The sequence below is a fragment of the Octopus bimaculoides genome, chromosome 16, assembly GCF_001194135.2.
Source record: "Octopus bimaculoides isolate UCB-OBI-ISO-001 chromosome 16, ASM119413v2, whole genome shotgun sequence".
In the NCBI taxonomy this organism is placed as follows: domain Eukaryota; kingdom Metazoa; phylum Mollusca; class Cephalopoda; order Octopoda; family Octopodidae; genus Octopus; species Octopus bimaculoides.
Window position 1 is genome coordinate 37,806,426 of NC_068996.1, and position 25,907 is coordinate 37,832,332.

The window sequence follows — 25,907 nt, forward strand, 5'->3', positions numbered from 1 at the left end:
TGGGTCAATGTAATTGACTTCCCCTCCCTTCAAAAACTGCTGGCCCTGTGCTGAAATTTGAAACCATTATTACTAGTGATGGTGGTGGTAGTAAGTAAGTAAGTAGTAATAGTATAATCAGTAAAAACTATTTAAGAGAAGCTATAGGAAATAGATACTTAGTACATTTTCCTTCCAAATATTAACCACTTAGAATTAAGAACAGTAAATGTTTTTAGCTAGTCAGCAAACTGGAGCAAGTTGAGATATATACATTGTTCAGGAACACAACACAACGACAGTATTAATATTAAAATGTGATCTGTTGAAGTGTAGATTACAGATTACAGTGAGAAAATTTAATGATATCCTGGGAAATACATATATAAGTACATAGTTATGTGCACTTTAGTTGTAGCTGTATGCTCTTTTCCATAAACTGATTTGTCTAGTACTTTTCAAATATGTAATATGTCATTTTGTTTTCTTTTGTTTCATGGTGGTTTTCCTTTATTTACTGTAATCTTTCTGAGGAATGGATCCAAGGAAAGAAGTTATTTTTTACTTTAGAATTGAACAGTGGAATAAAATTAAAATATGTTTTTAAAAAAAAAACCCATCTTGTTGTCTAGCCCAAGAACAGAAATTCAAATATGAATTAGAAGCAGCTTGAGGTGTATAAATAAAATTGAACACACATACCGTGTGTATGCATGTTGTTAGTTCATGGATTGGCTGTGGTTTTTAGGCATAAGAGAATATATTCTCTATGTATCTGGTCTAAAACACACCTGAAAATAAGTCACAGCCAAGCAAGACAACTCACAAAGGTCCTTTCTCAGAGCAATAGACATTGATATGTCATCATTCTTTTTTGTTGTTTCGTCATTGTTTCTTCATTGTCATTGTCATTGAGTCATCAATGTCTGTCACTCCAAGAAAGGACCTGATGTGAGTTGTCTTCTTGACTAGGCACATAGCAAATATATTCTCTTATGCTTAAAAATTGCAGCTGACTCACAAACTAAGAATGCACATACCTTGTGTATGTGTGTTTGATTTTGTTGATAAAGGAAATATATTAGTCATGCAATAACAAAGTGAAAAACTAACTTTATATTGAAAAATGAGATAAAGACCATTAAAACCAGCCCTATTCTCATAAAAGAGGAAATTTACAGGGAAATTTACTGTTCCCACCCCTACTTTTCTGCCATGCTTTAACCCCCACTAACAAACTTGTTCAATGATATCATCATGGTATATAGATGTATATTGATGACTCAGAAATCTTTACAAAGAATAACACTCCTAAATTTAGAGGAGATTTTTAGAAAACCTCCAAAAATTGTCTATAGTTTCACTAAAGACAAGGATGAATATAGAATTAGACAAGTTTGCCAAAACAACTTCAAGAAGTAACAAATTAACGAGCTCTGACAAACATAAATTAACATAAAATTTTGATGGAAGGTTTTATTTAGATTATTTTAAACAAGAAGATTTGTATCATAGATCCAGAGGAAGTCTTTGGTGTGTTGGTATCAGATGGGTTAAGACAAACAAGATGGAAAGAGCTGGAAGCTAGGTCATATGACAAGGATATTTCTGTTGAAATATACTACTTTTTTTTCAATTAATTCTGAAAATAATGAAGAATTTAGTAAACTAACTTTGTCATTATTAAGCTGGTGTTTTGAACATAAACTAACAAGAAATTTTGATGCATCACTTTAAAACAGGAAGTTTATATCATAGAATGAGAAACAATCTCAGGTGGGTTGGCATAAAAAATAGTCAAGGTATTCAGAACAACTATGTTTAACAATGTTTTGTTTTCATTTCTATTGAAAAATATCTTTTCTGAAACAAACAATTTTTTCACTTTTGTGTTTGCAGATCAGTCGAAACTATAATTTACAGTGTTTCTTACATGAAAGCAATGTTTTCACCGACCTTTTGCAATATCAATTTGAACCCTGCTGTAATGATCAAGTAAGTTAAAATCTAATGTAAACAATTTATTTAAATGAACAGGAAGACCATTGTTTGGGGATGGGTATTATTGCTAAGAATAGAGCAAAGAAATTCTCGAATTATTTTAGTAAATGTTGCTTTAAAAACAAAAACATGCTTAATGTATATTAATATATATTTATACAGGTGTTCAATCCAATTACTTTTCCAGGTAATTAAACTTTCTCAGGAATATGGAGCTAGCCATCAACTGCAGAAAGAGGCAAGAAAGTGGGCCGCAAAGATATCAAAGGAAACAAAAACTATTCGGGAACATCTTAAAACAATGAAAACCTTACAGAATCAACTAAAATCTGATGTGGTAAACTGTTGTTACATATTTATTAAAATAATATTTCTATTAGCTTTGCTCTTTACTAATAAAAACAATTTTTGCCAACACAATCTACTCCTAGTCTCTAAAGGTTCTAAGTGTTTTTTACCCCACAAGTGTATGCATGCAATCATACAAACATACACTCGCGCACACACACACACACACACACACTTGCATGTAATTTTCATACATAGATTTATATATATATATTCTTTTATTTTATTATTTTACTTCTTTCAGTCATTTGACTGTGGCCATGCTGGAGCACTGTCTTGAAGGATTTTAGACAAACAAGTCGACCCCAGGACTTTTTTTTAAGCCTAGTACTTATTCCATCAGTCTCTTTTGCCAAACTGCTAACTTACAGGGATGTAAACACACTAACACTGGTTGTCAAGGGATGATGTGGAGACAAACATAGACACAAAGAAACACATAAAAATATACATACATATATATATATATATTTCAATACAGAGCAAATAATTCAGCAGAAAATATTTGCGAAGATACCATTAAGTCTATTATTATCTAGGATAAAATAATTAATTGATAATAACAGAATTAATAATAAAAGCAATTGCAGATCCAAAAGGCATTAAATAGCTGACAGATTAAAATTCATGTTAATCAAAGGACATACTGAGTATGTCTACCTGCTGGAAATAACAGTCAAAACTCTTATTTGAATCACCAAGAAAATAACAATGATAATAACTACAGAAATCAACCGTCCATGAGCATACGGGTTAAGAAAATCATTTAACATACCAATATAACATCCAGTTATATATTTTCTAGTATTTGGACTCTTTCAGTTTCCATCTACCAAATCCACTCACAAGGCTTTCATTGATCTGAGGCTATAGTAGAAGACACTTGCCCAAGGTGCCATGCAGTGGGACAGAACTCTGAACCATGTAGTTGGGATGCAAGATACTTATCCCACAGACATGCCTATATGTATATGAAATTAAGTAAATGACAATGGAAGAAGAATTATGTAATTAACTTCATTAACTTACAGAAAGCATCTCATAGCAGGAACAGCTTTAGCCCTTTTGATAGCAATCCATCTGAGACCACCCATGGTTCTGTGATAGAAACTTCCTGTTTTAAAGTGAGCTAAATGAAAACCTTCTCTCAAAACTGCATGCTAAATTTGTTCCAGACATCAACTTAATAATGGTAAAAGTTATTTATTAGACTCTTTATCATTTTCAAAAATTAATTGAAATAATGGCAATGTATTTCAACAAAAATATGGTACCATATGGGTTAAATTAATAATGTTGATTGCATAATACCATTCCTTTGTCATTTATTTAATTTCATATATAGCGCTGTTGTATCTGCCACATAATATCCATCAAGGGGAAAACAATACACATGTAGAATTCCTTCATTCACTTAACATCCATTTCTGCTCACTCACATGGGTTGGTTTATATTTGAGATAGCATTTTACAACTAGATGCCCTTCCTGCCACCAACCCTTATTTTGTTTTTGTTTTTTATTCCACTAGTTTTTCAAAGGCTCAAAGCAACCAGTCATAATATCAATAAAGAATGTAAACTTCATGTCACCATTTCACTCAGATGGTGAGAAGTGAATCTATGAAATATCAATACATGTGCACGCACATGCACACACAAGCACGCACACACACACACACACACACACACATACACATGCATGCACACACACATGCACACACACACACACACACACACACACACACATGCATGTATGCACACACATACACTCGATTTTCATACAATTTCTATTTATCAACTCTACTCACAAAGCATCAGTCAGGATTTAGACAAAAAAAACTGTGAAAAACATTTATTAAATATAATAGTTCAGTTTGCAACCAGATGGATTCTGGTTCAGTTCCACTGTGCATCATCTTGGACAAGTGTCTTATGCTATGATCCCAAGCTGACCAATGCCTTGTGAGTGAATTTGATGGATGAAAACTGTGGCAGGCCATCACATATGTGTATCTGTGTGCATTTGCCACACCCTCTTTCCACTGCTTAACAACCAGTATTGGTTTGTTCACATTTTGGTAACTAAGCTTTTCAGCAAAAGTGACCAAAAGAATATGTACCATACTTAAAAAATATTAGTACTAGGGACAATTTGTTTGACTAAAACCTTTCAAGTCAGTGCCCCAGTATGGCCACAGTCAAATGACTGAAACAAGTAAAAGATAGAAGATAAGAAATTATTAGGTACTGAATTTCTACTTTCATTCTAATAAACATTTTAAATTTGCATTTGTACAGTTGTGATCATTCAAATGATTTTATATCATTCTGAACTAAAGTAAAAAAAAAAATCAGTCAAATACAGTCATTTCAACTGAATATTTATTCATAACTGTCACATATATTTATTCTTGTAAAATTTCATTTCTTTTCCCTTTTAAGCAGATGTACTTGTTATGAAATATCTAAAAGAGTCTAAGACATTTGCACCACCACCCCCTGCCACGTGGACAGTAACCCTCCCCAAGGACAATTACCCCTGAAGACAACAGATGATGATTTAAAACTCCTTGATATATTGGAGAGGGGATAATTAACCAATGGGGGTAATTATCCAATGGGGGTAATTATCCAATGGGGGTAATTATCCAATGGGGTAGTTATCAGGGAGTATTGTCCTATGAGGGGTAATTGTACTAGCAGGGTAATTGTCCTGATATGATCTAAAGTAATTCCAGAATTAAAAATTTTGCTGTGTCTGTGAAGGGTCATTACAGCAATGATGAGCACAGACACTGGTTCAGTTTCACTCCTTTGTTTATTATTCATCAATTTATTGGCTATTTAACTAACTAATCAACTGATTATTTATTTAGTTAATCAATCAATTAGTTGTGTTTGTCAAAGTCCTTTCATCACCATTCACAACCTCTTCAATGGTATGTACACTCTCTACTCCAAGGCAGTTTCAGATCTGTCCATCTATTCCTTGCTAGGATGTAATGACTGTAAGTCAGTACTTGACCATTGGCAAGGTTGTGTGATCAAGAAGTTTGCTTTGTAATCACATGGTTCTAGGTTCCACAACACCGGCACACAGCACTTTGGGGAGGCATCTTAGTCTCAGGTTCACTATTATCTTGGAAATTAGATTGAATAAACTGAAACTTGTAGAGAAGGCTGCCATTCAGTGTTATGTGTACAAGTGTAAATTTATGTGAATATCTTTAAATTATTTCAGTCAAGGGTTTTAGTTGAACAAATTAATCTTAGTACTTTATTTTCTAAATCTGATACTTGTCCTATCTGTATCTTTTGCTGAACCACTAAGTTATAGGGGGATATAAGCAAACAACACTGGTTGTCAAGTATAATTCTCCATTCTTTGTTATGATGTCTTGCGCGTGTGTGTGTGTGTGAGACAAGCCTCTTTTGGTTTCTATTTATCAAATCCACTCAAGGCTTTTGTAATCCCAAGGCTGTGGTACAAGGCACATGCCCAAGGTGTCACACAGTGGGACTGAATCCAAGATCACATGGTTGAGAAGCAAGCGTCTTACCCATACAGCCATGCCTGTGGTATTTTATATTCTCAAAGAGTTGTAGTCCAAAACATCGGTGAACTCAGGCATTCTAAAAATTAAAATCGATAAAATAAGTTTCAGACTATGATCAAAGTAGCTGACTCAAATCATTGATGGCAATGCCCCATCATGGTTACACTTAAGAACCAAAACCAATAAATCTTTTATATATAACTATAACATTAAAATAGTCCTTGAAGGTATAAAACACTAACATTTTCTTGACTTAGTTGAAAGGTTCAGCTGCTTGTGTTCCATAGAGTTTGGCTTCCAAAAGGATAACTAAACAGTACCTAATCCAACTAAGATCACTGGAAACATTTTCAGAGCTCTTCATTTCTAGTTAGATGCATTTGATACTATACAGTTCTCATAAGTCAGTATAGTAATATTAATTCATGGTCAGTATGGTACCATTAACTCATGGTTTAAATTTCATCTATCATCTTATTTTCCAACCGTCTCTTTTCTAATGGTCTTCATACCACTGTTTCACTAAGATATAAAACCATGGAATGTCAACATTTGTGCACATACGTACATACACGCATACATACATACAGAGAAATACATATGAATGTACAAGTTTTCATACTGTTCTCCCTCTCGCTTTTTCTCATTGACTCAACAGAGAATCCAATAGATTATGGGTTGTCATAGAGCTAAGTTCATGGAGTGTCCACATTTTTTTTTCTTGGATACATCAATGACCCATATATTATATACAAATATGTATTATCAATACTTTACTGATGCTATCAATCAATGAATCACTTAAAACTATAAATATGAAAAAAAAAATCAATAAAGACATAAAATCTAGACAAGCCTGTAGTGCATAGCTTCCCAAAGTGGGCGATATCACCTACCAGTCGACAATTTCAATTTACAGGTGAGCGATTGGGCAAACTTCTTGAAAATGGTGGATGATTTGAAATTTTGGTGGACAGTGTGAACATTTTGTGGGTGACAAAGAATTCTTAGAAATCAAGTCTGCATTTACCTATATCTAGGCATGCCTAGAATAAGGATGTACTTTTATCGATTTGACTACTGGCATGAGATGTCCCTTTGTATTTAAAAAAAGCGGACTTGTTTATCAATCAAATATCTTTGTCACACAGTCATTGAGATGGTTGTCATATGTGCTAAAAATAGTAGTGAAGTAGGCCTAGGTCTTAAATCACGCTTCACCACAGTTTCTCTTTTTTGCATAATCCTATGAAGTCCCACGTGTAGAATATAAATTTGCAAACATTTCCTGAAAGCTCCAAAAAATAAAAAAAGTTATGAGGGGTTATATGTCATGTGTAATTCAGTGGTTTCATATCAAAACACAAGTACTATTTTCAGGATGTTGACAAAATCTGCAGGCACACACAAAACGACAGCTTTGAAATTGTGTTTCTTAACTGGGTGAAAATGATCAAATGATTATACTAACCACTATAACTTTTTAAAAACATTTTTCTAGAAAAAGTTGAATAACTCCAGCAGTTTAGCTTGGAAAGGTATATTAATGTGCCAAATTTTAAAATTTCCGATAAACTTTAATTTTTGAAATGCTGGCAGCCAAACAAACTAGATCCGTATTTGCTCCAGTAAAGACGTGTCATCTGACTCTGCTCTATTGACTTCTTCTTCTCTTTGGGAATACATTACTGCCTTTTCACTTTACTGATAGCTCCAGTCAAGAAAATTTGTCGACAGTACAGTAGTGATTATTTATTGTTTGGATTTATTCCCTCTCCTCAGAACTTTCAGTTACAAATGTGCCTTCTTTGCCATGAAACATTGACCAACGAAGCAATGAAACCTTCATGCCTGAAATATCACTTTGATGCAAAGCATTCTGACAAGATGCACAAGCCATTGTCATACTTTTTGCAACTGAGCGCCTCTTTCAAAAAGCAAATACAAACATTCAACACGCTACTCCAGAAAACTAGTAAACAGGAGAATGACAGGTTGATTGCATCATACAACATTGCATTACTTGTTGTTAAGTCTGGGAAGTCTCACACTATTGGAGAAACATTATTTCACCCAGTTATCAAAGAGGTTTTGTCAACTGTTATGCATGAAAAACCCGATAACATTATGAAAAAGATCCCACTTAGTAATAACACAATTTCTCGGTGCATTGATGAAATGGCCAGTGATGTCAAACATCAGCTCAATATTCTCCAGCATTCTGAATCTTCTATACAAGTCAGCTGTTGTGGACAATCAATGTTTGATGATGGTATATGTCCAGTATTTCAGTGAAGACCTTTAATCTTGTGAGGAAATGCTGTTCACAGAGAAATTGCCACTTGATTCAAAAGGTGCAACAGAGGTTTTTCATCTCTCTTAACGTATGAAATTTCCCACCAGGTACTAACTGTTCATTGCTTGGCACACTGGCAGCATTTTGTGGTAAAAAATATGAATGGTAGATTGAATGATGCACTATAGTTAGTTATCAAGACTGTAAACAAATTGAAATTCAGTCCCTTGTCTGTTCGAATTTTCTATCATCTCTGTCTGAGAAATGATGAGGACCATACTAAACTCTTGTACCATACCGAAGTGCAGTGGCTGTCAAAAGGAAACTGTTTTACGCTTTGTTGAACTGTTTCATATAATCATATCTTTCTTTGAAGATACTCTAATATCCGCTTCATTGATAGTTGCAAGTCATGAAACTAAATGATTTGAATAAGTTATTGCAAGGAAGCAGAAAAACTCCTGTTGATTGTAAATCATTTACAACTACCTTCATTTCAAAATTGGTGCTGTATAAAATTGACATTTCAAAACGTCAATTCCCTCAATTTCCACAACTTGATTCTTTGAAAGATGAATTGATTGATGCGGATTTAACTACATATTGCAACTATTTACAATCATTACATGATGGCATGGTGGAGTGATTTCAAGATGTTATTGTGCTGAATATTTCAAATTGGTATAGCAATCCATTTGAGGTCAATGAAGTTGATTGTGAGGACAATGTTTAGGATGAATTGATAGAATTACAAAATGACGATGACCACAAATGCAATATCACCATAATGGCAAAGAAGGTTTATGGTACCATCAAAGTATATTAAATTCCTACCCCAATCTGTGAAGATGTCTGAAATTACTTTTGCATGCCTTCCCTACCTCGTACCTGGTTGAATCTGGTTTTAGCCATGTTGGAACTTTACTTTCCTATAAAAGAATTGGACTGGATGTAACACAAGGAGTCTTGGCTAAAGTTGACAAGTTTGAAATCAAATGTATAATGCACTAGCTGCATCGCACCAGACACATGGTTCTCATTAAAAAGTTGTATTCTTTTTCTTTATAATACAATCGTTAATTATTTTTACATCAGTAGTTCTGGTCAATGGTTCATTTGGGGAAAATAAAAATCAGTGTAACAGAAAGCGCAAGTTTACCGAAGTTAATCTGTCTCCATAATATAGAGTTAACATTAGAATTTTATTCACACTAATGCCGAAACTAAACCTACAATAAGGGATTTGTAAACAACTGTATATTTAGTCCAAACAGCATTAACTGGGCAATGAGCCTATGATTATAGTGTGTGTATCAAATGATACAAGGGAGGGGCGTTCTCCTAGGGGATTTAGTGTTAGGGAGGGTTGTGTCAGGGTTTTTTTAAACAGGTGGGCGACGGAGCATTTTTTGGCCAATAGGTGGGTGATATTGCAATTTAGCACAAAAAGTTTAAGAAACACTGCTGTAGTATGTCCTTCACTGTATTCAAAACTTTTAATCAGTGTTTTGTGTACAAATGTAAATTTCTGTGAATACCTACATCTTTTATCTTACTTATATCAGTCACTGGACTGTGGCCATACTGGAGTACCATCTTCAAAGATTTTAGTCAAACAAATCAACCCTAGTACTCATTTATTAAACCTGGGACTTATTCTATCAATCTCTTTTACTGAACCACTAAGTTATAAGGACAGAGACAAACCAACACCAGTTGTCAAGTGGTGGTGAGAGACAAACACAGACACACATACACACACTCACACACATATATATGCAGGGACTTCTTTCAGTATCCATCTACCAAATCTATCCACAAGGCTTTATACAATATTAAAAAGCTTTTAAAATCATACAGATTTTTATTTTCTACATTTGCATATTTGATGTTAAAATGTATTTTTAGTTTACTGAAAACATGGCATCATTCACAATCATTTCTCCATAATCACTCTCTTTTCCCCACACTTTGTTGAGGAGTTGAATTTTTCATTCACAATAACTGTGGATTGGAGTTATTATCATCATCCTTGCACATGTTCAGTCCACTGCTGGAAGAATGCCTCAGTATATTCTTTCCACCAACCAAAGACTAATGTTTTCCTCATCCATATTTAGGTGCTGAAGAATTTAACTAAGTCTTCATTCCAACTTCTGCATGGTCTTCCTCTCCTTTTTTCTGAACTTGGTGTCCACTCTGTCAATTTGCTATTCCATCTATTATCCTCTCTTCTAGACACATATCCCACAAAGAACATTTCAGAATTTTTATTTTCCAGATAATATCCATTAAACCTGTTGCCACTCTTATCCTGTTGTTTCTCTTCTTATCAATTTTGTTAATCTTCAACATTCCCCTTTCCATGGCTCTTAGAGTTGCTTTTCATTTATTTTCTAGCAGTGATCCCGCTCAGATGGTGCTGTTAGCGCTCCACTGGCACAGGTGCCAGTCATCGAATTTGGTTCAGTTTTGATCTTACTTGCCCCAACAGGTCTTCGCAAGCTGAGTTTAGTGTCCAATGAAGGAAGGTTGGCATGGGTGTCAGTCGTCGAATTTGTTTCAATTTCAATTTCGATTTCACTTGCTTTCGATTTCACTTGCCAATAACTTATTTGATCACTGAATATTTCATTAGTGATTGATTTACATACTAAGTCAGCAGGTCATAAGTGGAGTAACTAGTTTCAATACCTTCTTCCCACACTCAGCTCCATGCAAACATAATAATTGTCTGGCAGTTATTAAAATGTTGGATTCATTTTAATCAGTGGTTCCCAACCTTTTCACTATCAAGGACCCCTTTTATTTATATGAGTTTTCCCACAGACACCTTTTATTATATATTTTTTTCTTTCTTTTCTTTTACTTGCTTCAGTCATTTGACTGCAGTCATGCTGGAGCACCACTAAGTTACAAGGACATAAACACACCAGCATTGGTTGTCAAGCAATGTTGGGGGGACAAACACAGACACACAAACATACACACACACACACACACACACACACACACACACACACACACACACACACACACACACACACACACACACACATATATATATATATATATATTATATACGACGGGCTTCTTTCAGTTTCCATCTACCAAATCCACTCACAAGGCTTTGGTCGGCCCGAGGCAATAGTAGAAGACACTTGCCCAAGGTGCCACGCAATGGGACTGAACCCGGAACTATGTGGTTGGTAAGCAAGCTACTTACCACACAGCCACTCCCGATATATATATATATGAAATTTTGAATTTAGTTCACGGATCCTCCAGTACTACCTTTGTGGACCCCTGGTGGTCCACAATCCATATGTTGGGAACCACTGATTTTAATGATTAAGACTCTCTCCCCAATGCACACTTCTTATCAATGAAAATCATGCCTATATCCATGCTAATGCAATCATTTTTTTGCATTTTGTTTCAACAGAGTGGAGGGGCTGGTACAGAAAAAAGTGACAGTGCTGGTCAAGACACTGAGTCCCAACTAGAAGAACTGAAACAGAATATGAGAAGGGCTGAAGTAAGTATTTTAAGTTTATGGTAGAGCAAAGCTGCATACTTACTGTAACTGTTAGTTTTTTAAACATATTGTATTTAGTTGTGTATAATGCAAGAAATTTAATACAAGATATCAGGATCCATATTGTGTTGTAGCATTATACTTGAATATAGAAAATGGAAAAAAAACATGAAATATATATCTGACTTTTAGGTATAAAAAGTAGTAGTTTGATTATATTAGACATCTCATTTTACCAAAGGAAATATGGTTTATCATTTTTAACTTATGTCTTTGCAAAAATTAGGAATAAGAATGCAATTTATGTTCTAGTTTAATTTATTTAACATCGACCATATTGCTGAAGTTTTACTTCAGAAATATTTCCTTGTTATCAGAGAACAAAGATATAAAGTGATTGAAAATAAACTGGGAAATTGCCTGTGTTATGTAAGTAAATCATTCAGAAAATATATCTGGAAATGGTTTTGAGTATTAGAAATGGAGAGAACTCTTAGTTACAATATAACACTGTCATCAAGAAATTCTAAAAAGAACCTCATTTTCAGAGAACTGAGGAACTCTTTCCAAAGTACAACAGACAACATTTCTGTAATTAGTCTATACTTTTCAAATTATACTTCACCAGTTATTAATAATGATTTAATAAAGCCCTCCAAGTGAGTAAGGAAATAGTGTAAAGTAGGAAATTAAAAATGTTAAATTCTATCATCCACTTGTTCTTTAAAAATTAAGATGATGAACCAATGAATTAAACTCCATGTAATCTTTCATTAGCAATCAAATCTCTCTCAACCCACACTCTGCCATCTTGAAAAAGAGGACACAATCAATAATGTATTTCTATAAGATCATGGCTGAAACATCTTTCATCACTAGTCTGCTAGATCAGGGTTGACCTGATGCTAGACAAAAAGAAGCTATAACAAAAATAACTGGCACTCTGTCAGTTACAATGACAAGGGTTCCAGTTGATCTGATCTATGGAACAGCCTGCTCAAGAAATTAATGTGCATGTGGCTGAGCACTCCACAGACAAATGCACCCTTAACATAGTTCCCAGAGAGATTCAGCATGATACAGAATCTGTCAAGGCAGACCTTTTTGAAATACAAGTACAATTCATTTTTGCCATCTGGGTGGACAGGAGCAACATGAAATAAAGTGTCTTGCTTAAGGACGCAACGTGCTGCCGGGAATTGAACTCACAATCATGAATCGAGTACCTTAACCAGTAAGCCATGTGATTTCACTATGATAAAATTGTGAAAATAAATAAACTCAGGCTGTAACCATACGATTATTACTCTTAGCTCTGTAGGCTGTTGGGACACAGTTATAGATTCTGTCTTTTGATAGTAATTCAAGGAAGTTGTTTTCTAGTGCTTTCTCTGAGATGGTTTCAGTTTCAGCATTACAAGTCAACAGAACATTTGTTAATATTAGTGCTCCCACCTCACCCCAGTTAAACAGTTATAAACTAAAGTTTTAAAGTTTCAGCATCATTACTAGTTATATAATGCAGTTCTAATGATGTAATATGGACCTTTAACCTTTCAGCCGGTCGAGTGGCACCTGAATGATGTGACTAGTTATGATGTATAAGAATTTCATCAAATTTCAACCTTTCTAATGACTTTTCTGTGTTAATTTGTTACAGACAGCAAAAATGAAGGCTGAAGCACGAATTGAATTGCTAAGAAATATAGGAAGTATGTTAATTAAATATTTTTACAAAAATAATCCATATTCTATCACACCTACAGTTTAAAGTGGTTTTGTATATACATTTTAATTCATTTAAATGAATGCAAAAAAAGAAAAGAAAAAGACAGGCATAAATTATTTTATTGATGTTTATGTGTCAGTGGAGTAATTGGAGTAATTGGAGTAATTTGTTGTAATTCTAGATGTATGCAAGCAAATAAATGGCCTTGAGTAAAAAGGATTCTGATATAAATATGTGTATTCAAACTAGTCATAATTATTCTTTCAAGGCTAGACCAGATCTAATATCAAGTTAGTAGAGAAAGAATTAAGCAGTTTAGTTTTTATACAGACAACTTAAAAAGCACCCAGTCCACACTGTATAGTGGTTGGCATTTGGAAGGACATCCAGCTGTAAAAATCATGCCAAAACTGACCTCGCCTGTGCGAGTGCCCCGTAAAAAGCACTCAGCCCACTCTACTGAGTGGTTGGTGTTAGGAAGAGCATCCAGCCATAAAAACCATGCTTAAACAGATGCAGAAGCATGTTGCAGGCTCTTGCCTGGCCAGCTCCTGTCAAACCATCCAACTTATGCTAGCATTGAAGGAGGACATTAAACGATGATGATCAATAATAACTCACAGATTAATTGTCTAATATATCTGGTTGGCTAAACAAACATATGTAACAACAGTGAAACTAAAATGCTGTCTGCATGAAATCACTATAAATTCTTAGTTTTTGTGGTAGTGTTCAATAAGATATGAAATTTTACAACATACTCTGTTATGCTGCAATAATCAAATGTAAAAATTTCATTTCAAAGAATAAATAATATTCTTTTTCATCTCTAGAAAATTATCAGTTGTCTAGTTTTTATTAGGTTGTCATAGTTAGGAGTTCATTGAGGTTATTTTAGGATCATTTTCTAAGTATGCTATTTTGAGAAATATTTTATCAACAATAACATTATTAATAAAACAGGAGCAATTTGTAAGATAAGGATAGACAGAAAGAGAAGTGAAATAGCTAAGAAGATAAAAAAAAATAATGTAATATGCATGGGTTGGTAGCATGTACCATACTTTCACTGATTGTTTTGGGAGCCTATGTAGTCATGAGTAGACATAACACCCTCTTAGCCTTTTTACTCTTGACCCAACAGAACATCCAGGGTATGAATGTTGGAGAAAGGGAAAGCTGCACCAAAACTTAGCTGATATTTTTTATAGCTGAGTAGACATGAACAGCTTGAAATGTAGTGCATTGCTTGAGAAACAACATGTCACCTGCTCCAGGAGTACTCTCAGAACTAAAAGGAAAAACCCTAAGCCTCCTATTCTTTATTCAGCCTAAATAAAAAATATATATATTTGGGTGAATCCAAAACAGTTACAAATAATACAAAGACTGGTATGTCTTCAAATTTTTCTTTTAATTTTAGCAATTAATTATACTGTTAAAGTTGAAAGAAAAATTTGAAGATGTACCAGTCTCTGTATTCTTTGTAATTATTTGGGATTTTCCTGAAAATATTCATAATCCAGCAAAGTGAACCTGGATTTATCCATCAGAAGAATTACAATAGGATTGTTCACCCTAAGCAATTCTTGATGCTTCTTACTACTTGATGTGGTTAGCCAGAACCTAGACTGTACCTGAGAACTTTTATGGTACCTGCCTGTATAATTAATCCCTATATACTCATTGTGTGTGTGTGTGTGTATATATATATATATATATATATATATATATATATATGAGTGAGTGGGCACAAGAAAGAGGCACTCAGCACATTAGTAGTAGTTACATATGTTTTTATTTAAAACAGTTTGATTCGGGCCCCATGCAACTTAAATTTTTGTGGGCTCGGGTGGCCAAATGGGGAAATGCAGAAAGTTCAAGGTTGCTACTGGAAACTGGGCTGTTATCAGTCAAGGCAGATCACATGGGGTTGTTGGAAATATTTCCAACAACAATAGCCATCTTGGACTTCAAGTTCTTAACCTATAATATTGCCTGCATTTAATTGATGTTAATAATTAATAATATTGCCATTTGTTTAAAATTAGTTATCTTTACTTACATGAAAGATTAGTTTTAAAATTTAGTAATTTAGTTAAGACATTAATTAAACCATCAGTTGTTTTAATGTATTGCTTATCATTAAGTTTTCTTATGTTTTAAAAAAAAAACTGGAAAATGTTACTTTTGAGAACAGTATTAAAAAGTCATTATTTATTTTATATATCAAGAATTTCTTATTTCTAGAGTTATGCTTTCAACTAATGTATTTATATTTATTTTTCCCTTGCTTCACTCTACAAAAGTTAATGTTGATGAATGGCTTACCAATGCACAAATAGATAGTCTTGCTGCGGAACCAGATGCTGTTTCTCGTACACCTAGTCAAGCATCGGTAAGAACTGAAAGTTCCAGTGGAGTAAGTAATTTAACCTTGCATTTTGATGGAGTTTTGTGGCTGTAGTTGTAGCTTTTATTATCAGTTTCATAAAAGCCCCACAAAAATTATATATAATACATTCAAGTATCTCAAAAGGGAATAGATAAGAATAGGTATTATTGAATTTAAGGTTCTCAAATTTTGTAATTCTTCATTAAGATAAACAAAAAAATAACTATCTCTCAGTGGTTTAGTTGCATTGCATTATTTCTTTGACTATGCCAAAGAGAAAAAAGAAAATTCTAAAAACAAAACAGCCTAATAAAACTAAGTTTAGTTTTATAAACACATACATACAGCCAAATATAATACACACTTGTATAACAATAAGACAATACATATCTAAGTGTAGTCAAGATGGTGCCCCAGCATGGTCACAGCCAAATGACTGAAACAAGTAAATACATATGTACGTATGTATGAAGATGATTATCACTGCAGTTAGTATACACAGAATTTTTTTGCCTGAATTTTAATCCCCGGTCATTTGTGCATCTTTCTCCTATTCTACAATCCCCTTTCCTGAATTCAGTGCTATTCATTTTCCTTCTATCTAAAAGCTTAACTATAAAACAAGGAAAAAAATTCTGGATAGATGTTTGCTTTCCCTTGACTGTTTTCTACAAGTCTCCCAAACTTCCAAGTCTTGAATCTTATAATTCTTTTTTTCATTTCATTGAATGATATAAGATAATAAATCAAATCATAAAATACAAAAGCATTCTTTTAATTTACATCAAATATGGATATTTCAATATTTAAATAGAAAGATAATAAAAACCACTTAACAATGCAAAAGTTAGAGAGAAAAAATTAAATTTTCACAAGCCTCATCAACCAGTGTCTCATCGTTTGTAAGATTTAGGGTTAATAGTCTGCAAGAGCCACTTTGAAGCAGACATAGTTCATTTGAATCTGAGTTGATTGGAACAACATGAAATGAAATACTTTGCCTAAAGTTACAATGCATCAGAAACAGAACACACAACATTATTATCATGGGTCCAGCAGTCTAAACACAAAACCATGCTCCTTCACAACCACAAGATTAAGGTTTTGGTAAGCTGAAATACTGGATTAATCTATTTTCTCTAACTTTGTGTTAAGAGGCTTTTATTCTCTGCAATTGTATGACTTTTCTATCTGTAATATCTCGCATCTGTCCGACTTTAAACTCTTGCATTTCATTTCGTTATCATATAAGGCTGTTAAAATTGCATATCTGCATTTCTTTTGTTTGCTAATTGATAATGAGAATGATGGAAACGTATCCTTCTATGTCTAAGATATCTCCAAACTTTGTCTTTAATTAATTTTCTTATTCTGCTGGTAAACAGAATAATACATTTCCAAAATGCTCTATGCTTGTTTGATGTGTATGATGAAATTGTTTGATGAATTTCCCCATGCCCATTTGTACACAGCCGACAGAAGAACCTGAAGCTACATATACACACTTTGATGATGACGATGACTATGTAGAAGAAGTTGCAGAAATAGAACAAGTTTCCATGAGCCCAGCTATCCAAAGTTCCTCATCCTCCAGACAATATCCAATTTATGCTCAAGCTTTATATACATTCCAAGCCACAAACTCTGATGAGCTTGGTCTGGAGGAAAATGAAAATATTGAAGTGATAGGAGATGGTGATGGTGATGGCTGGGTACAGGTAAGCATTTGGTAAGAACACTTTAGTGGTCACCTTGGTGGTAAAATATGCCTGGTTCACTACATAAATAAAACTACTGGAATCACAAGAAACACAAAAGTGACAGCCATGCATAGGGTAAACACCAGTCAAAATATCTTTCTAATTAGCTGCATAAAAGGTTTCATTATAAATTCAAAATTCCTACAATTTATTGATTTCAAATTTCGGCACAAGGCCAACAACTTTGGGGCAGAGGGTAAGGCAATTACAACGACCCCTGTGTCCAAATGGTACTTATTTTATTTTCCCCAAAAGGATAAAAGGCAAAGTCAACCTTGACAGCATTTGAACTCAGAATGTAATGATGAATGAAATGTCATTAAGCATTTTGCCTGATAGGCTAATGATTCTGCCAGCTTACCACGTTATTTCCTTCAATATATTAACAACAGCTATTAAATAACACTCAGAAAAATATTTCTTAGTATTTTCAAATTTTTATTCTTGTTACACAAATTAAATTTAAAAAAAAAAAAGGTCTTTAATCTGGTCCCTACTCACATGATTTTAGTAGTTCTTAAAGTTCTTAAAGTAGTTAGCATCACCAAGTTGTTTTATCTTTCCCTAATTATCTTCTCTTTAACCACATATTCAGATGGGGAGCAGGAGATATTAAGAACCTATGAAGTAGTAGTAGTAGTGGTGGTATTACTACTACCATTTCTCAGCTCTGCTATAGTATAAGTTACATTGGGAAGGAGATTTCATTATCTTTCATATTTTATTGGAAAGCAAAAAGGATAGTATCGAAGTATTTCTAGAAAGCCAACTATATCTCAGGTCATTCATAAACACTGGTATACAGTATTTGTACTCAACTGCAACTGCAATTTTTCTATAATAATGTAACATTCTAAACTATACCTTCTTCTACTGGCCCTACTAAATACAATAATCATCATCACCATTGTCAACATCCTCATTTAACATGTTTTTCTATGGGTTGGAAGGGTCTCACAACATCTGACCACTCTTTATGATTTGTCACGCATGTACAATGACAGAGTAAAATCAGCCATCTTTATTGCTAAGTGAAGATGGTTCTTGTGGCCAAATGCGTTTCCTATCACTAAGCATGTTTTTGTGTAGACTTGGTGCATTTTATTATGCAACCAGTCCACATTTTACCAGACATTAAGCTCTAGACAGGGAGGCAGGTTCTTTTTAACAACACTAAAGAATCCAATCTACCCTGTTACATTATCATCAGTTTTTACCTTGCAGTCCTCAACATTATGCAGCAGCTTGCAGAACTAAAAGTACAAAGTACTATCAGTATTAGTTTGTTTTTTCTCCCTTTTCATTTTTATGACTTAGTCAGAAAAGGAAGAATAGTACCTCTGACCTTTTTCATGACATCCAAGAATGGTGAGAGGAAAGGTTGATATTGTATACAAAATGAAGATCTGACCCCAATGCTTACAAGAAAATTAGACTCAGTTGAAGGTATCTAAGCACCAGGGATGCTTAGTGTATCACTCAAAAATCTATCTTGCATATATTTTTTAAGTAATCTCATCTGTCTCCCAAATCAAACAAAGAACTATTTGAACACTTAGTGAGACTCCTCTATTATATTCCATACAGCCAAGTAAGTAGTTAGTGTAAAACTTGAAGAAATTTATTATAGATTATTATTAAATTCATGAATTAACACTCATATCTTGGCTAGTACTTTCCAACATCAAACCAATAAACATGTTACATTCCAAGAATGAAATCCTATTGGAGTTTTGTTATTTTCAAATCTCTAATTCTTTTCAAAGGATTTTATTTATATTAAAAACATTTAAGCAAACATTGATAGAAATGAAAAGGAAAGATAACTTGAAAGCCATTAAGATTTTGATTTTAACCCCATACATAACAACTTACCTGAGACCACTGTTGCTAAAATATCCATATTTAAATCAAAATGTCGATTGAAAATCTCATTGTAAAATAAAAAATATAATATTCCAGTTCGTCGACAACATTGCATACCAATATATAAAGTTATATATTCTACTAAACCCCTCCAAAATCTTGATTATGTTGAAAATTAACTTAAATAAATGAACATATTTATATAAGCTACTCATTAAAAATATAATCATGACAGAGAATATTGTTGATGTGTGGTTTTAGGGTAAGCATTTGTTGGTGTTGTTGCTACTGCTGTTCAACTCTGATTGGGCACAAAAATCAAATCAAAGAATCATATAATCAACATTCTTATCCGACCCATTCCATCATTATAGCTGACATTCAAATGTAAAATTCTTAGATCTACAGCTTAAAATACTTAGTCCACATTTCAATGATAATAGAGTTTGTGGAAACATGGTTGCTATATTGAACGATTACATGGGACACCCCTCATTTGCTTTTTGGAAAATGGTAAATTTAAGTGATAAGAAACACAAACTAATAATTGATGGTTGTTGTTTAACCCAAGATGAGTTCTGAATGAGCAAAGCCATGAATATCTTGTCTTTATTTCAAGCAGTTTTTCTAGATTTATGATGTCCATTTCTGAAATAATAGGTTATGATGTAGTGAACAACTGTGTTGAAGCTACCTTCTTGGCAACTGATGGTAACTGGTGTAAGAAGAAAATTATTAATATCAAAGTCCACCTCTGTGAATTTAAACTGACCCAACAAATTATTATGTATTTTAAAGTATAACATGAAAAGGTTAAGTAAGTAATGTCCTTTCTTTCCTGGAACTGCAACACTCTGGAATTCTCTCTACATTCATGCTTTTACTGAAAACATTATAATCTAAAAATCTTCAAGCTAAACATCAACTTCACCAGCCTGATGGAGGAGTGACATTGTACTATCTTCCCTGACTAACTTATAAAAAGATTTTTAAAAATTAGGAGTGGTTGTGTGGTAAGTAGCTTGCTTACGAACCACATGGTTCCGGGTTCAGTCCCACAGCGTGGCACCTTGGGCAAGTGTCTTCTACTATAGCCTTGGGCTGACCAAAGCCTTGTAAGTAGATTTGGTAGATGAAAACTGAAAGAAGCCTGTCGTATATATATATAGATATATATATTTATATGTGTGTGTGTGTATTTTGTGTGTCTGTGGTTGTCCCCCCAACATCACTTGACAACCAATGCTGGTGTGTTTACGTCCCCATAACTTAACAATTCGGCAAAAGAGACCGATAGAATAAGTACTAGGCTTACAAAGAATAAGTTCTGGGGTCGATTTGCTCAACTAAAGGCGGTGCTCCAGCATGGCCACAGTCAGATGACTGAATCAAGTAAAAGAGTATTAAGGTATAAGAAGTAGGAGTTGTAAAATGATAACAATAGTGATACTATATACATCTGTGTTCTGTTTATAGATAAATTTTTATTACATGAGGACATCAAAATGGAAATTAAATTTATATTTTATGTATTAGTTATACATGTAGATAAGTCGCAGATTTTTTACTCAAGAAAACAAGCACGAAAAACTGCATTCATCTTGTCTACTGAACTTTGTTCTGGTCTTGGAATTTACAGCCCACACTAACCCACACTGATATGCCCCCACATACAACATGTGCATATGTAAAGGATACATTGTGTAACATTGTTCTAATGCCAGTAAAAGAAAAAAATCCAAGAGTGGAATCTTTTTGATCATATGTCTACTGGATCAAGACTGAGTTGGAGCTAAACAAAAGCAAAAAAACACTTATCTAAATCAAAAGAAATTAAAGAAGTTAGCACCAAGCAATACAGTATCAGCTATTCTCATCAACTCCTGCAACTTGTACTGCTAGCAGCATTAGAAAGGACTGTGCTGCCAAAGCACCTGAAACAATGAAATCTTCTCTTGTCTAGAGGCTGATGGAGATGAAGAATAGTTTTGTGTGTCTTGTAGGTTTTATGATAATGCATGTGTGTATGTATGTATTTATGTATTGGATGGTGCTGATACTGCTCACATAGAACTTAGACTGATTTCTATTGAGTCATGAACCAACACACCCAAACCGTCCACCCATAGATACACCGGCTCATAACACTGCACTTTCTCTGACTACTACAGTGGCCTCTGATTCTCAGAGCTGACTGGTTTTTTACCACTTTTGCACTGTCTAAATATCTCCTGCACCTCTTACCACCCGTATTATGTCTTGGCAGTGGGGTGAAAAGTTTGCTTCCCACATAGTTCTGGGTTCAGCCACACTATGTTGCACCTTGATCAAATGTCTTCGACTATAGCCCTGGACTGGCCAAAGCTTTGTGAATGGATTTGGTAGAAGGAAACTGAATGAAGCCCATAGTGTGTGTGTTTATATATATATGTCTTTCTTTGTGTTTGTCCCCCCATTACTATCATGCAATTGATGTTGGTTTGTTTACATCCATGTAACTTACTAGTTTAGCATGATAAACCAGGAGAATAAGTACCAGGCTTACAAAAAAAAATAATAAGTGCTGGGATTGATTCATTTGATTAAAACTCTTTGAGATAGTGCCCCAGCATGGCCACTGTCCAATGATTGAAACAAGTAAAAGAGAAAAAATATATATATATAAACATTTCATGCAATCTCTATCTCATATCTTTCTTGGTATTCCTATTGAACAACATTGGATTGGATTAAATTGTCCATGTTCATCCCACTGCAGGACAAGGGCATTAGCATGTTCTCTCCACCAACCACGATCTGATGGGAGGCCATGAATATGAGCTTGAGATCATATTGGTTTGATGAACCTGCTCTCCTATGTTTGCTCAACATAGCTTAGCAGACAGATGCAGTTTTTATAATCATACTCAGGAGTAGTTAAATTGATTACATTGGCTCCAGTATTCAACTGGTACTTGTTTTATTGACCCTGAAAGGATAAAAGGCAAAGTTGACCTTGGCATAATTTGAACTCATTATGTAAGAACAGATGAAATACCATTAAGCAACTCACCTGGCATGCTAAAAATTCTGCCAATTCGACACCTATTGAACAACATTCATTACAATAATGGAAAAATTCAGATAAGCAAACTCCTTCCTGTAGAGAAGAACACATTAATATTTCTAGTTTTCCTGAGCCTTTAATAGTCAAGGCTGCAGACCCTTTTTTTTTTTTTAATACGATATTAAAATCATTACAAATATGCGTATGTGTGTACTTGGTTAATAAAGTTATTAAAATTTTTTTCATCACCCAATCAGAATTTAGATATATTTTTGTGAAAAAACATATACAGAGTTTTGTGCATTGGCACTCATCAGACTGTTAAACACATATATTCATGCTTTGAATTCTATATTCCCATTTGTATCACCAAACTCGTGGGGGGGGGGGTGTAGGTGGAGGCATGGCTGTATGGTAAGAAGCTTGCTTTCCAACTACATGGTTCTGGATTCGGTCCCACTCTGTGGCACCTTGGGCAAGTGTCTTCTACTATAGCCTCGGGCTGACCAAAGCCTTGTCAGGATAAAGCAGTAAGAGTTAACAACTGTCAAACTTGATGCATAAGAAAATCAGACATTTCATTCTTAATGACCTGATATATATGTACACACACTCACACACACATATGAATAAGTGTGTACATGTATTTATATATTTATATGCTTGCATCCACTTTCTATTTCCTCCTTATACATGTGTTTGTGTATGTACATGTGTATATAGGTAACTGAATAGATATAGACAAACATATAAAAATATATTTAAAAACAAATCTGAATGTATTACCAGAGGTTCTTTTGAAGGCATTATGTTCACATGACATATCATGAGTAAGTAAGTTTGGTAGGGACTCATCCTGCCCTTGATACTAAATTCAATCAGAAATCCTATTACTCTACAGAGACTCCTTACATGCGTGCACACACACACACACACACACACACATACACATGTACTTATGAATGTTTGCATCCGCTTGTCCAATTATTCTCCTTTCTTCTATTTCCTATCATTCCTGCTAGCTACCTGTTTCTCTATCTCTCTCTCTCTCACTCGCTCACTCTCTCTCTCTCTCTCTCTCTCTCTCCCCTTTCTCTTTCTCTCTCTTTCATTTGTTCTTTTCTAATTTCTTGTGTTTTAGGCCAAAGATTCACAAGGCCAAATTGGTTTCATTCCCGAAAGTTACGTTCGTTTCTTAGAAGATGGTGAGCAACCCAGTATGCAACCTACCACAACAGCATCAATGGAGACATACGATCCATCCAGTAGTTTGGATATGCCGTCAATGTCTTCACCACCTCATGCAGCTCTTTCCACTCCTGACCTGCCGCCAGCACCCGACATACCCCCAGCTACTGACTTGACTGCTGAAGAAATCAGAGCTGCTGGACAAGACAACAATGATATGCCGCCACCCCCAGACTTTACAATGACAAACCATATGGAACCACCAAGTGATGTTACTCATTACGATGTGGCATCTTCATTTTCCTCTGGAGACCTTGAAGTACAGCAAGCTACTGCCCAAACTACCTCAGAGATACCCGCTGTTCCAAACCTTCCACTGATTCCTAATGACGGTATGTACCTTTCTTGGAATATTTTTCTCCATTTTATTTTTATTGAGATTACACAAAATTTCAGTTGACATTTACGCTGGCACACACACACACACACACACACACACACACATGCATTATTTATTTGATACTGAGACTGCCTTTCGTTGCCACTCAGAGTTTGTTCCATATGTTGTGTTGATAAGCAGAAATGTAAAAACACTGAATATTGACCAAAACAAATGTCAAACTCAGATGAAAGTATTTAAAGACAGGACAAGAGGGGGAAACACATGGAACAGAGAGTCACTGAAGATGTCACAGAATGTGTGACAAAAGAACTTTGATAGACAAATAAACTAAAAATAATATGTATAAAAACTAAAGTGAAGATCAAATAAATAGTGCTTGTGTTTGATTGGGAAAAAATGACCATCCCCAAGTATAACAATATCTGTTTCAACACACATCAACACACAATTTCAAATCAAGAATCCTGCAAAACAAATACATAAACATCTATATATATATATATCTATATATATATATATATATATACACACACACACATTGTTTGTAAAAAACATAAATCTGAAAGAAGAAGCACACTCTAAGATGTGGAGCAGTATATATTAAAAATGGAGAAGGCTGGTTTATGGGATTGCCTTAGGTTTCCTGTCCTTAAAGGGTTTCTCCATATATTCAAGAAGTCATAGGCCAACAGGTTTTTGGGATCTGATGATACACTATAAAGCTAAACCCTTTATGGACGAGAAACCTAAGGTAATACCATAAGCTGGCCTTCTCCATTTTTAATACACACACACACACACACACACATTTTTTTAATCAGAACATTATAAAAGTAACTTAAGAAACAAGAGTTTTATGCATGGTACTTATCAAAGTTTGATAAACCCCACTCACTTTCTATTGATTAAAAAGAAATATAACATGAGTATATAATACTTATGTATAGAGTTCTGTTTCTCCTCTTTGTTCTGGAGAAGTTACACACAGAGAAATGTGTGCCTAGTTCTTTGTTCATATATAGTTTACATTGTTGATATTTATTGATGATTGATGACTACAATTTATTTTAGTCATAAAATAATATAAAAAATATATTTGTATATTACTATTGTATACTTATATAATTGCAAATTTCTGAATGTATGTATATGTATGTATTTGTTAAAGGTAAGCAGAAACTATACAATCTTAAGTAGCAATAAAAGCAATCAGTTTGATTCTCACCCTAAGTTGTCAAGGAAGTTCTCATATTGCCTAACATCTGCAAATGGAGCTGACTCATCATAATCATATGTTGAATATACTTCCTGAGTTGATTTTTTTTTTCCTATTCTAAATGTATAAAAACATTTGAAACTAAAAATATTTAGGAAAGAACTCAATAAAAACGAACTTCTTTGAGAAATTTTTAGTTTTAATCTTTCAAACTCTGAGCATTCACAAATGTTAATAAACATATTTATTTTCAAATTTTGCTTACAGGTGAAATTTGGGCTAGAGCTCTTTATGATTATGAGGGAAATACAGATGATGAACTATCTTTTACTGAGGGTACATATATTAGAATAATTAGAAAAGATGAAAACGGCATTGATGATGGATTCTGGCAGGGGGAAATTGAAGGAGAGATTGGAGTTTTCCCTTCCCTAGTTGTGGAAGAATTAATTGAAAATGGTGAACCAGAAGTAAGCAAATTTCTATCATTTTTATTGGAAATATGCGTTTGTGTATGTATGTGTGCATGTGTGTGTGTATGTATGTATATATATATATATATATATATATATATATATATATAT

At 34.0% G+C, this 25,907-nt stretch overlaps 1 protein-coding gene across 7 annotated transcripts in view; it reads left to right on the forward strand.

Annotated features, from left to right (window-relative positions):
* Positions 1 to 25,907, forward strand: part of LOC106881394 (F-BAR and double SH3 domains protein 2) — a 286,511-nt gene that overhangs the window by 137,004 nt on the left and 123,600 nt on the right. For 5 of the 7 annotated variants that reach the window (XR_008265738.1, XR_008265739.1, XM_052973716.1 and 2 more), the window contains exons 10-17: positions 1,879 to 1,974; positions 2,168 to 2,317; positions 11,628 to 11,720; positions 13,381 to 13,432; positions 15,759 to 15,871; positions 17,317 to 17,562; positions 23,658 to 24,096; positions 25,591 to 25,793. Coding sequence is in view for 5 of the 7 variants with exons in the window: in XM_052973716.1 (XP_052829676.1) it covers positions 1,879 to 1,974; positions 2,168 to 2,317; positions 11,628 to 11,720; positions 13,381 to 13,432; positions 15,759 to 15,871; positions 17,317 to 17,562; positions 23,658 to 24,096; positions 25,591 to 25,793 (1,392 nt within the window). In the remaining 2 variants the exon portion in view is untranslated. The remainder of the gene's footprint in view (positions 1 to 1,878; positions 1,975 to 2,167; positions 2,318 to 11,627; positions 11,721 to 13,380; positions 13,433 to 15,758; positions 15,872 to 17,316; positions 17,563 to 23,657; positions 24,097 to 25,590; positions 25,794 to 25,907) is intronic. The other 2 variants (XM_052973715.1, XM_052973714.1) reach the window with 2 other exon arrangements.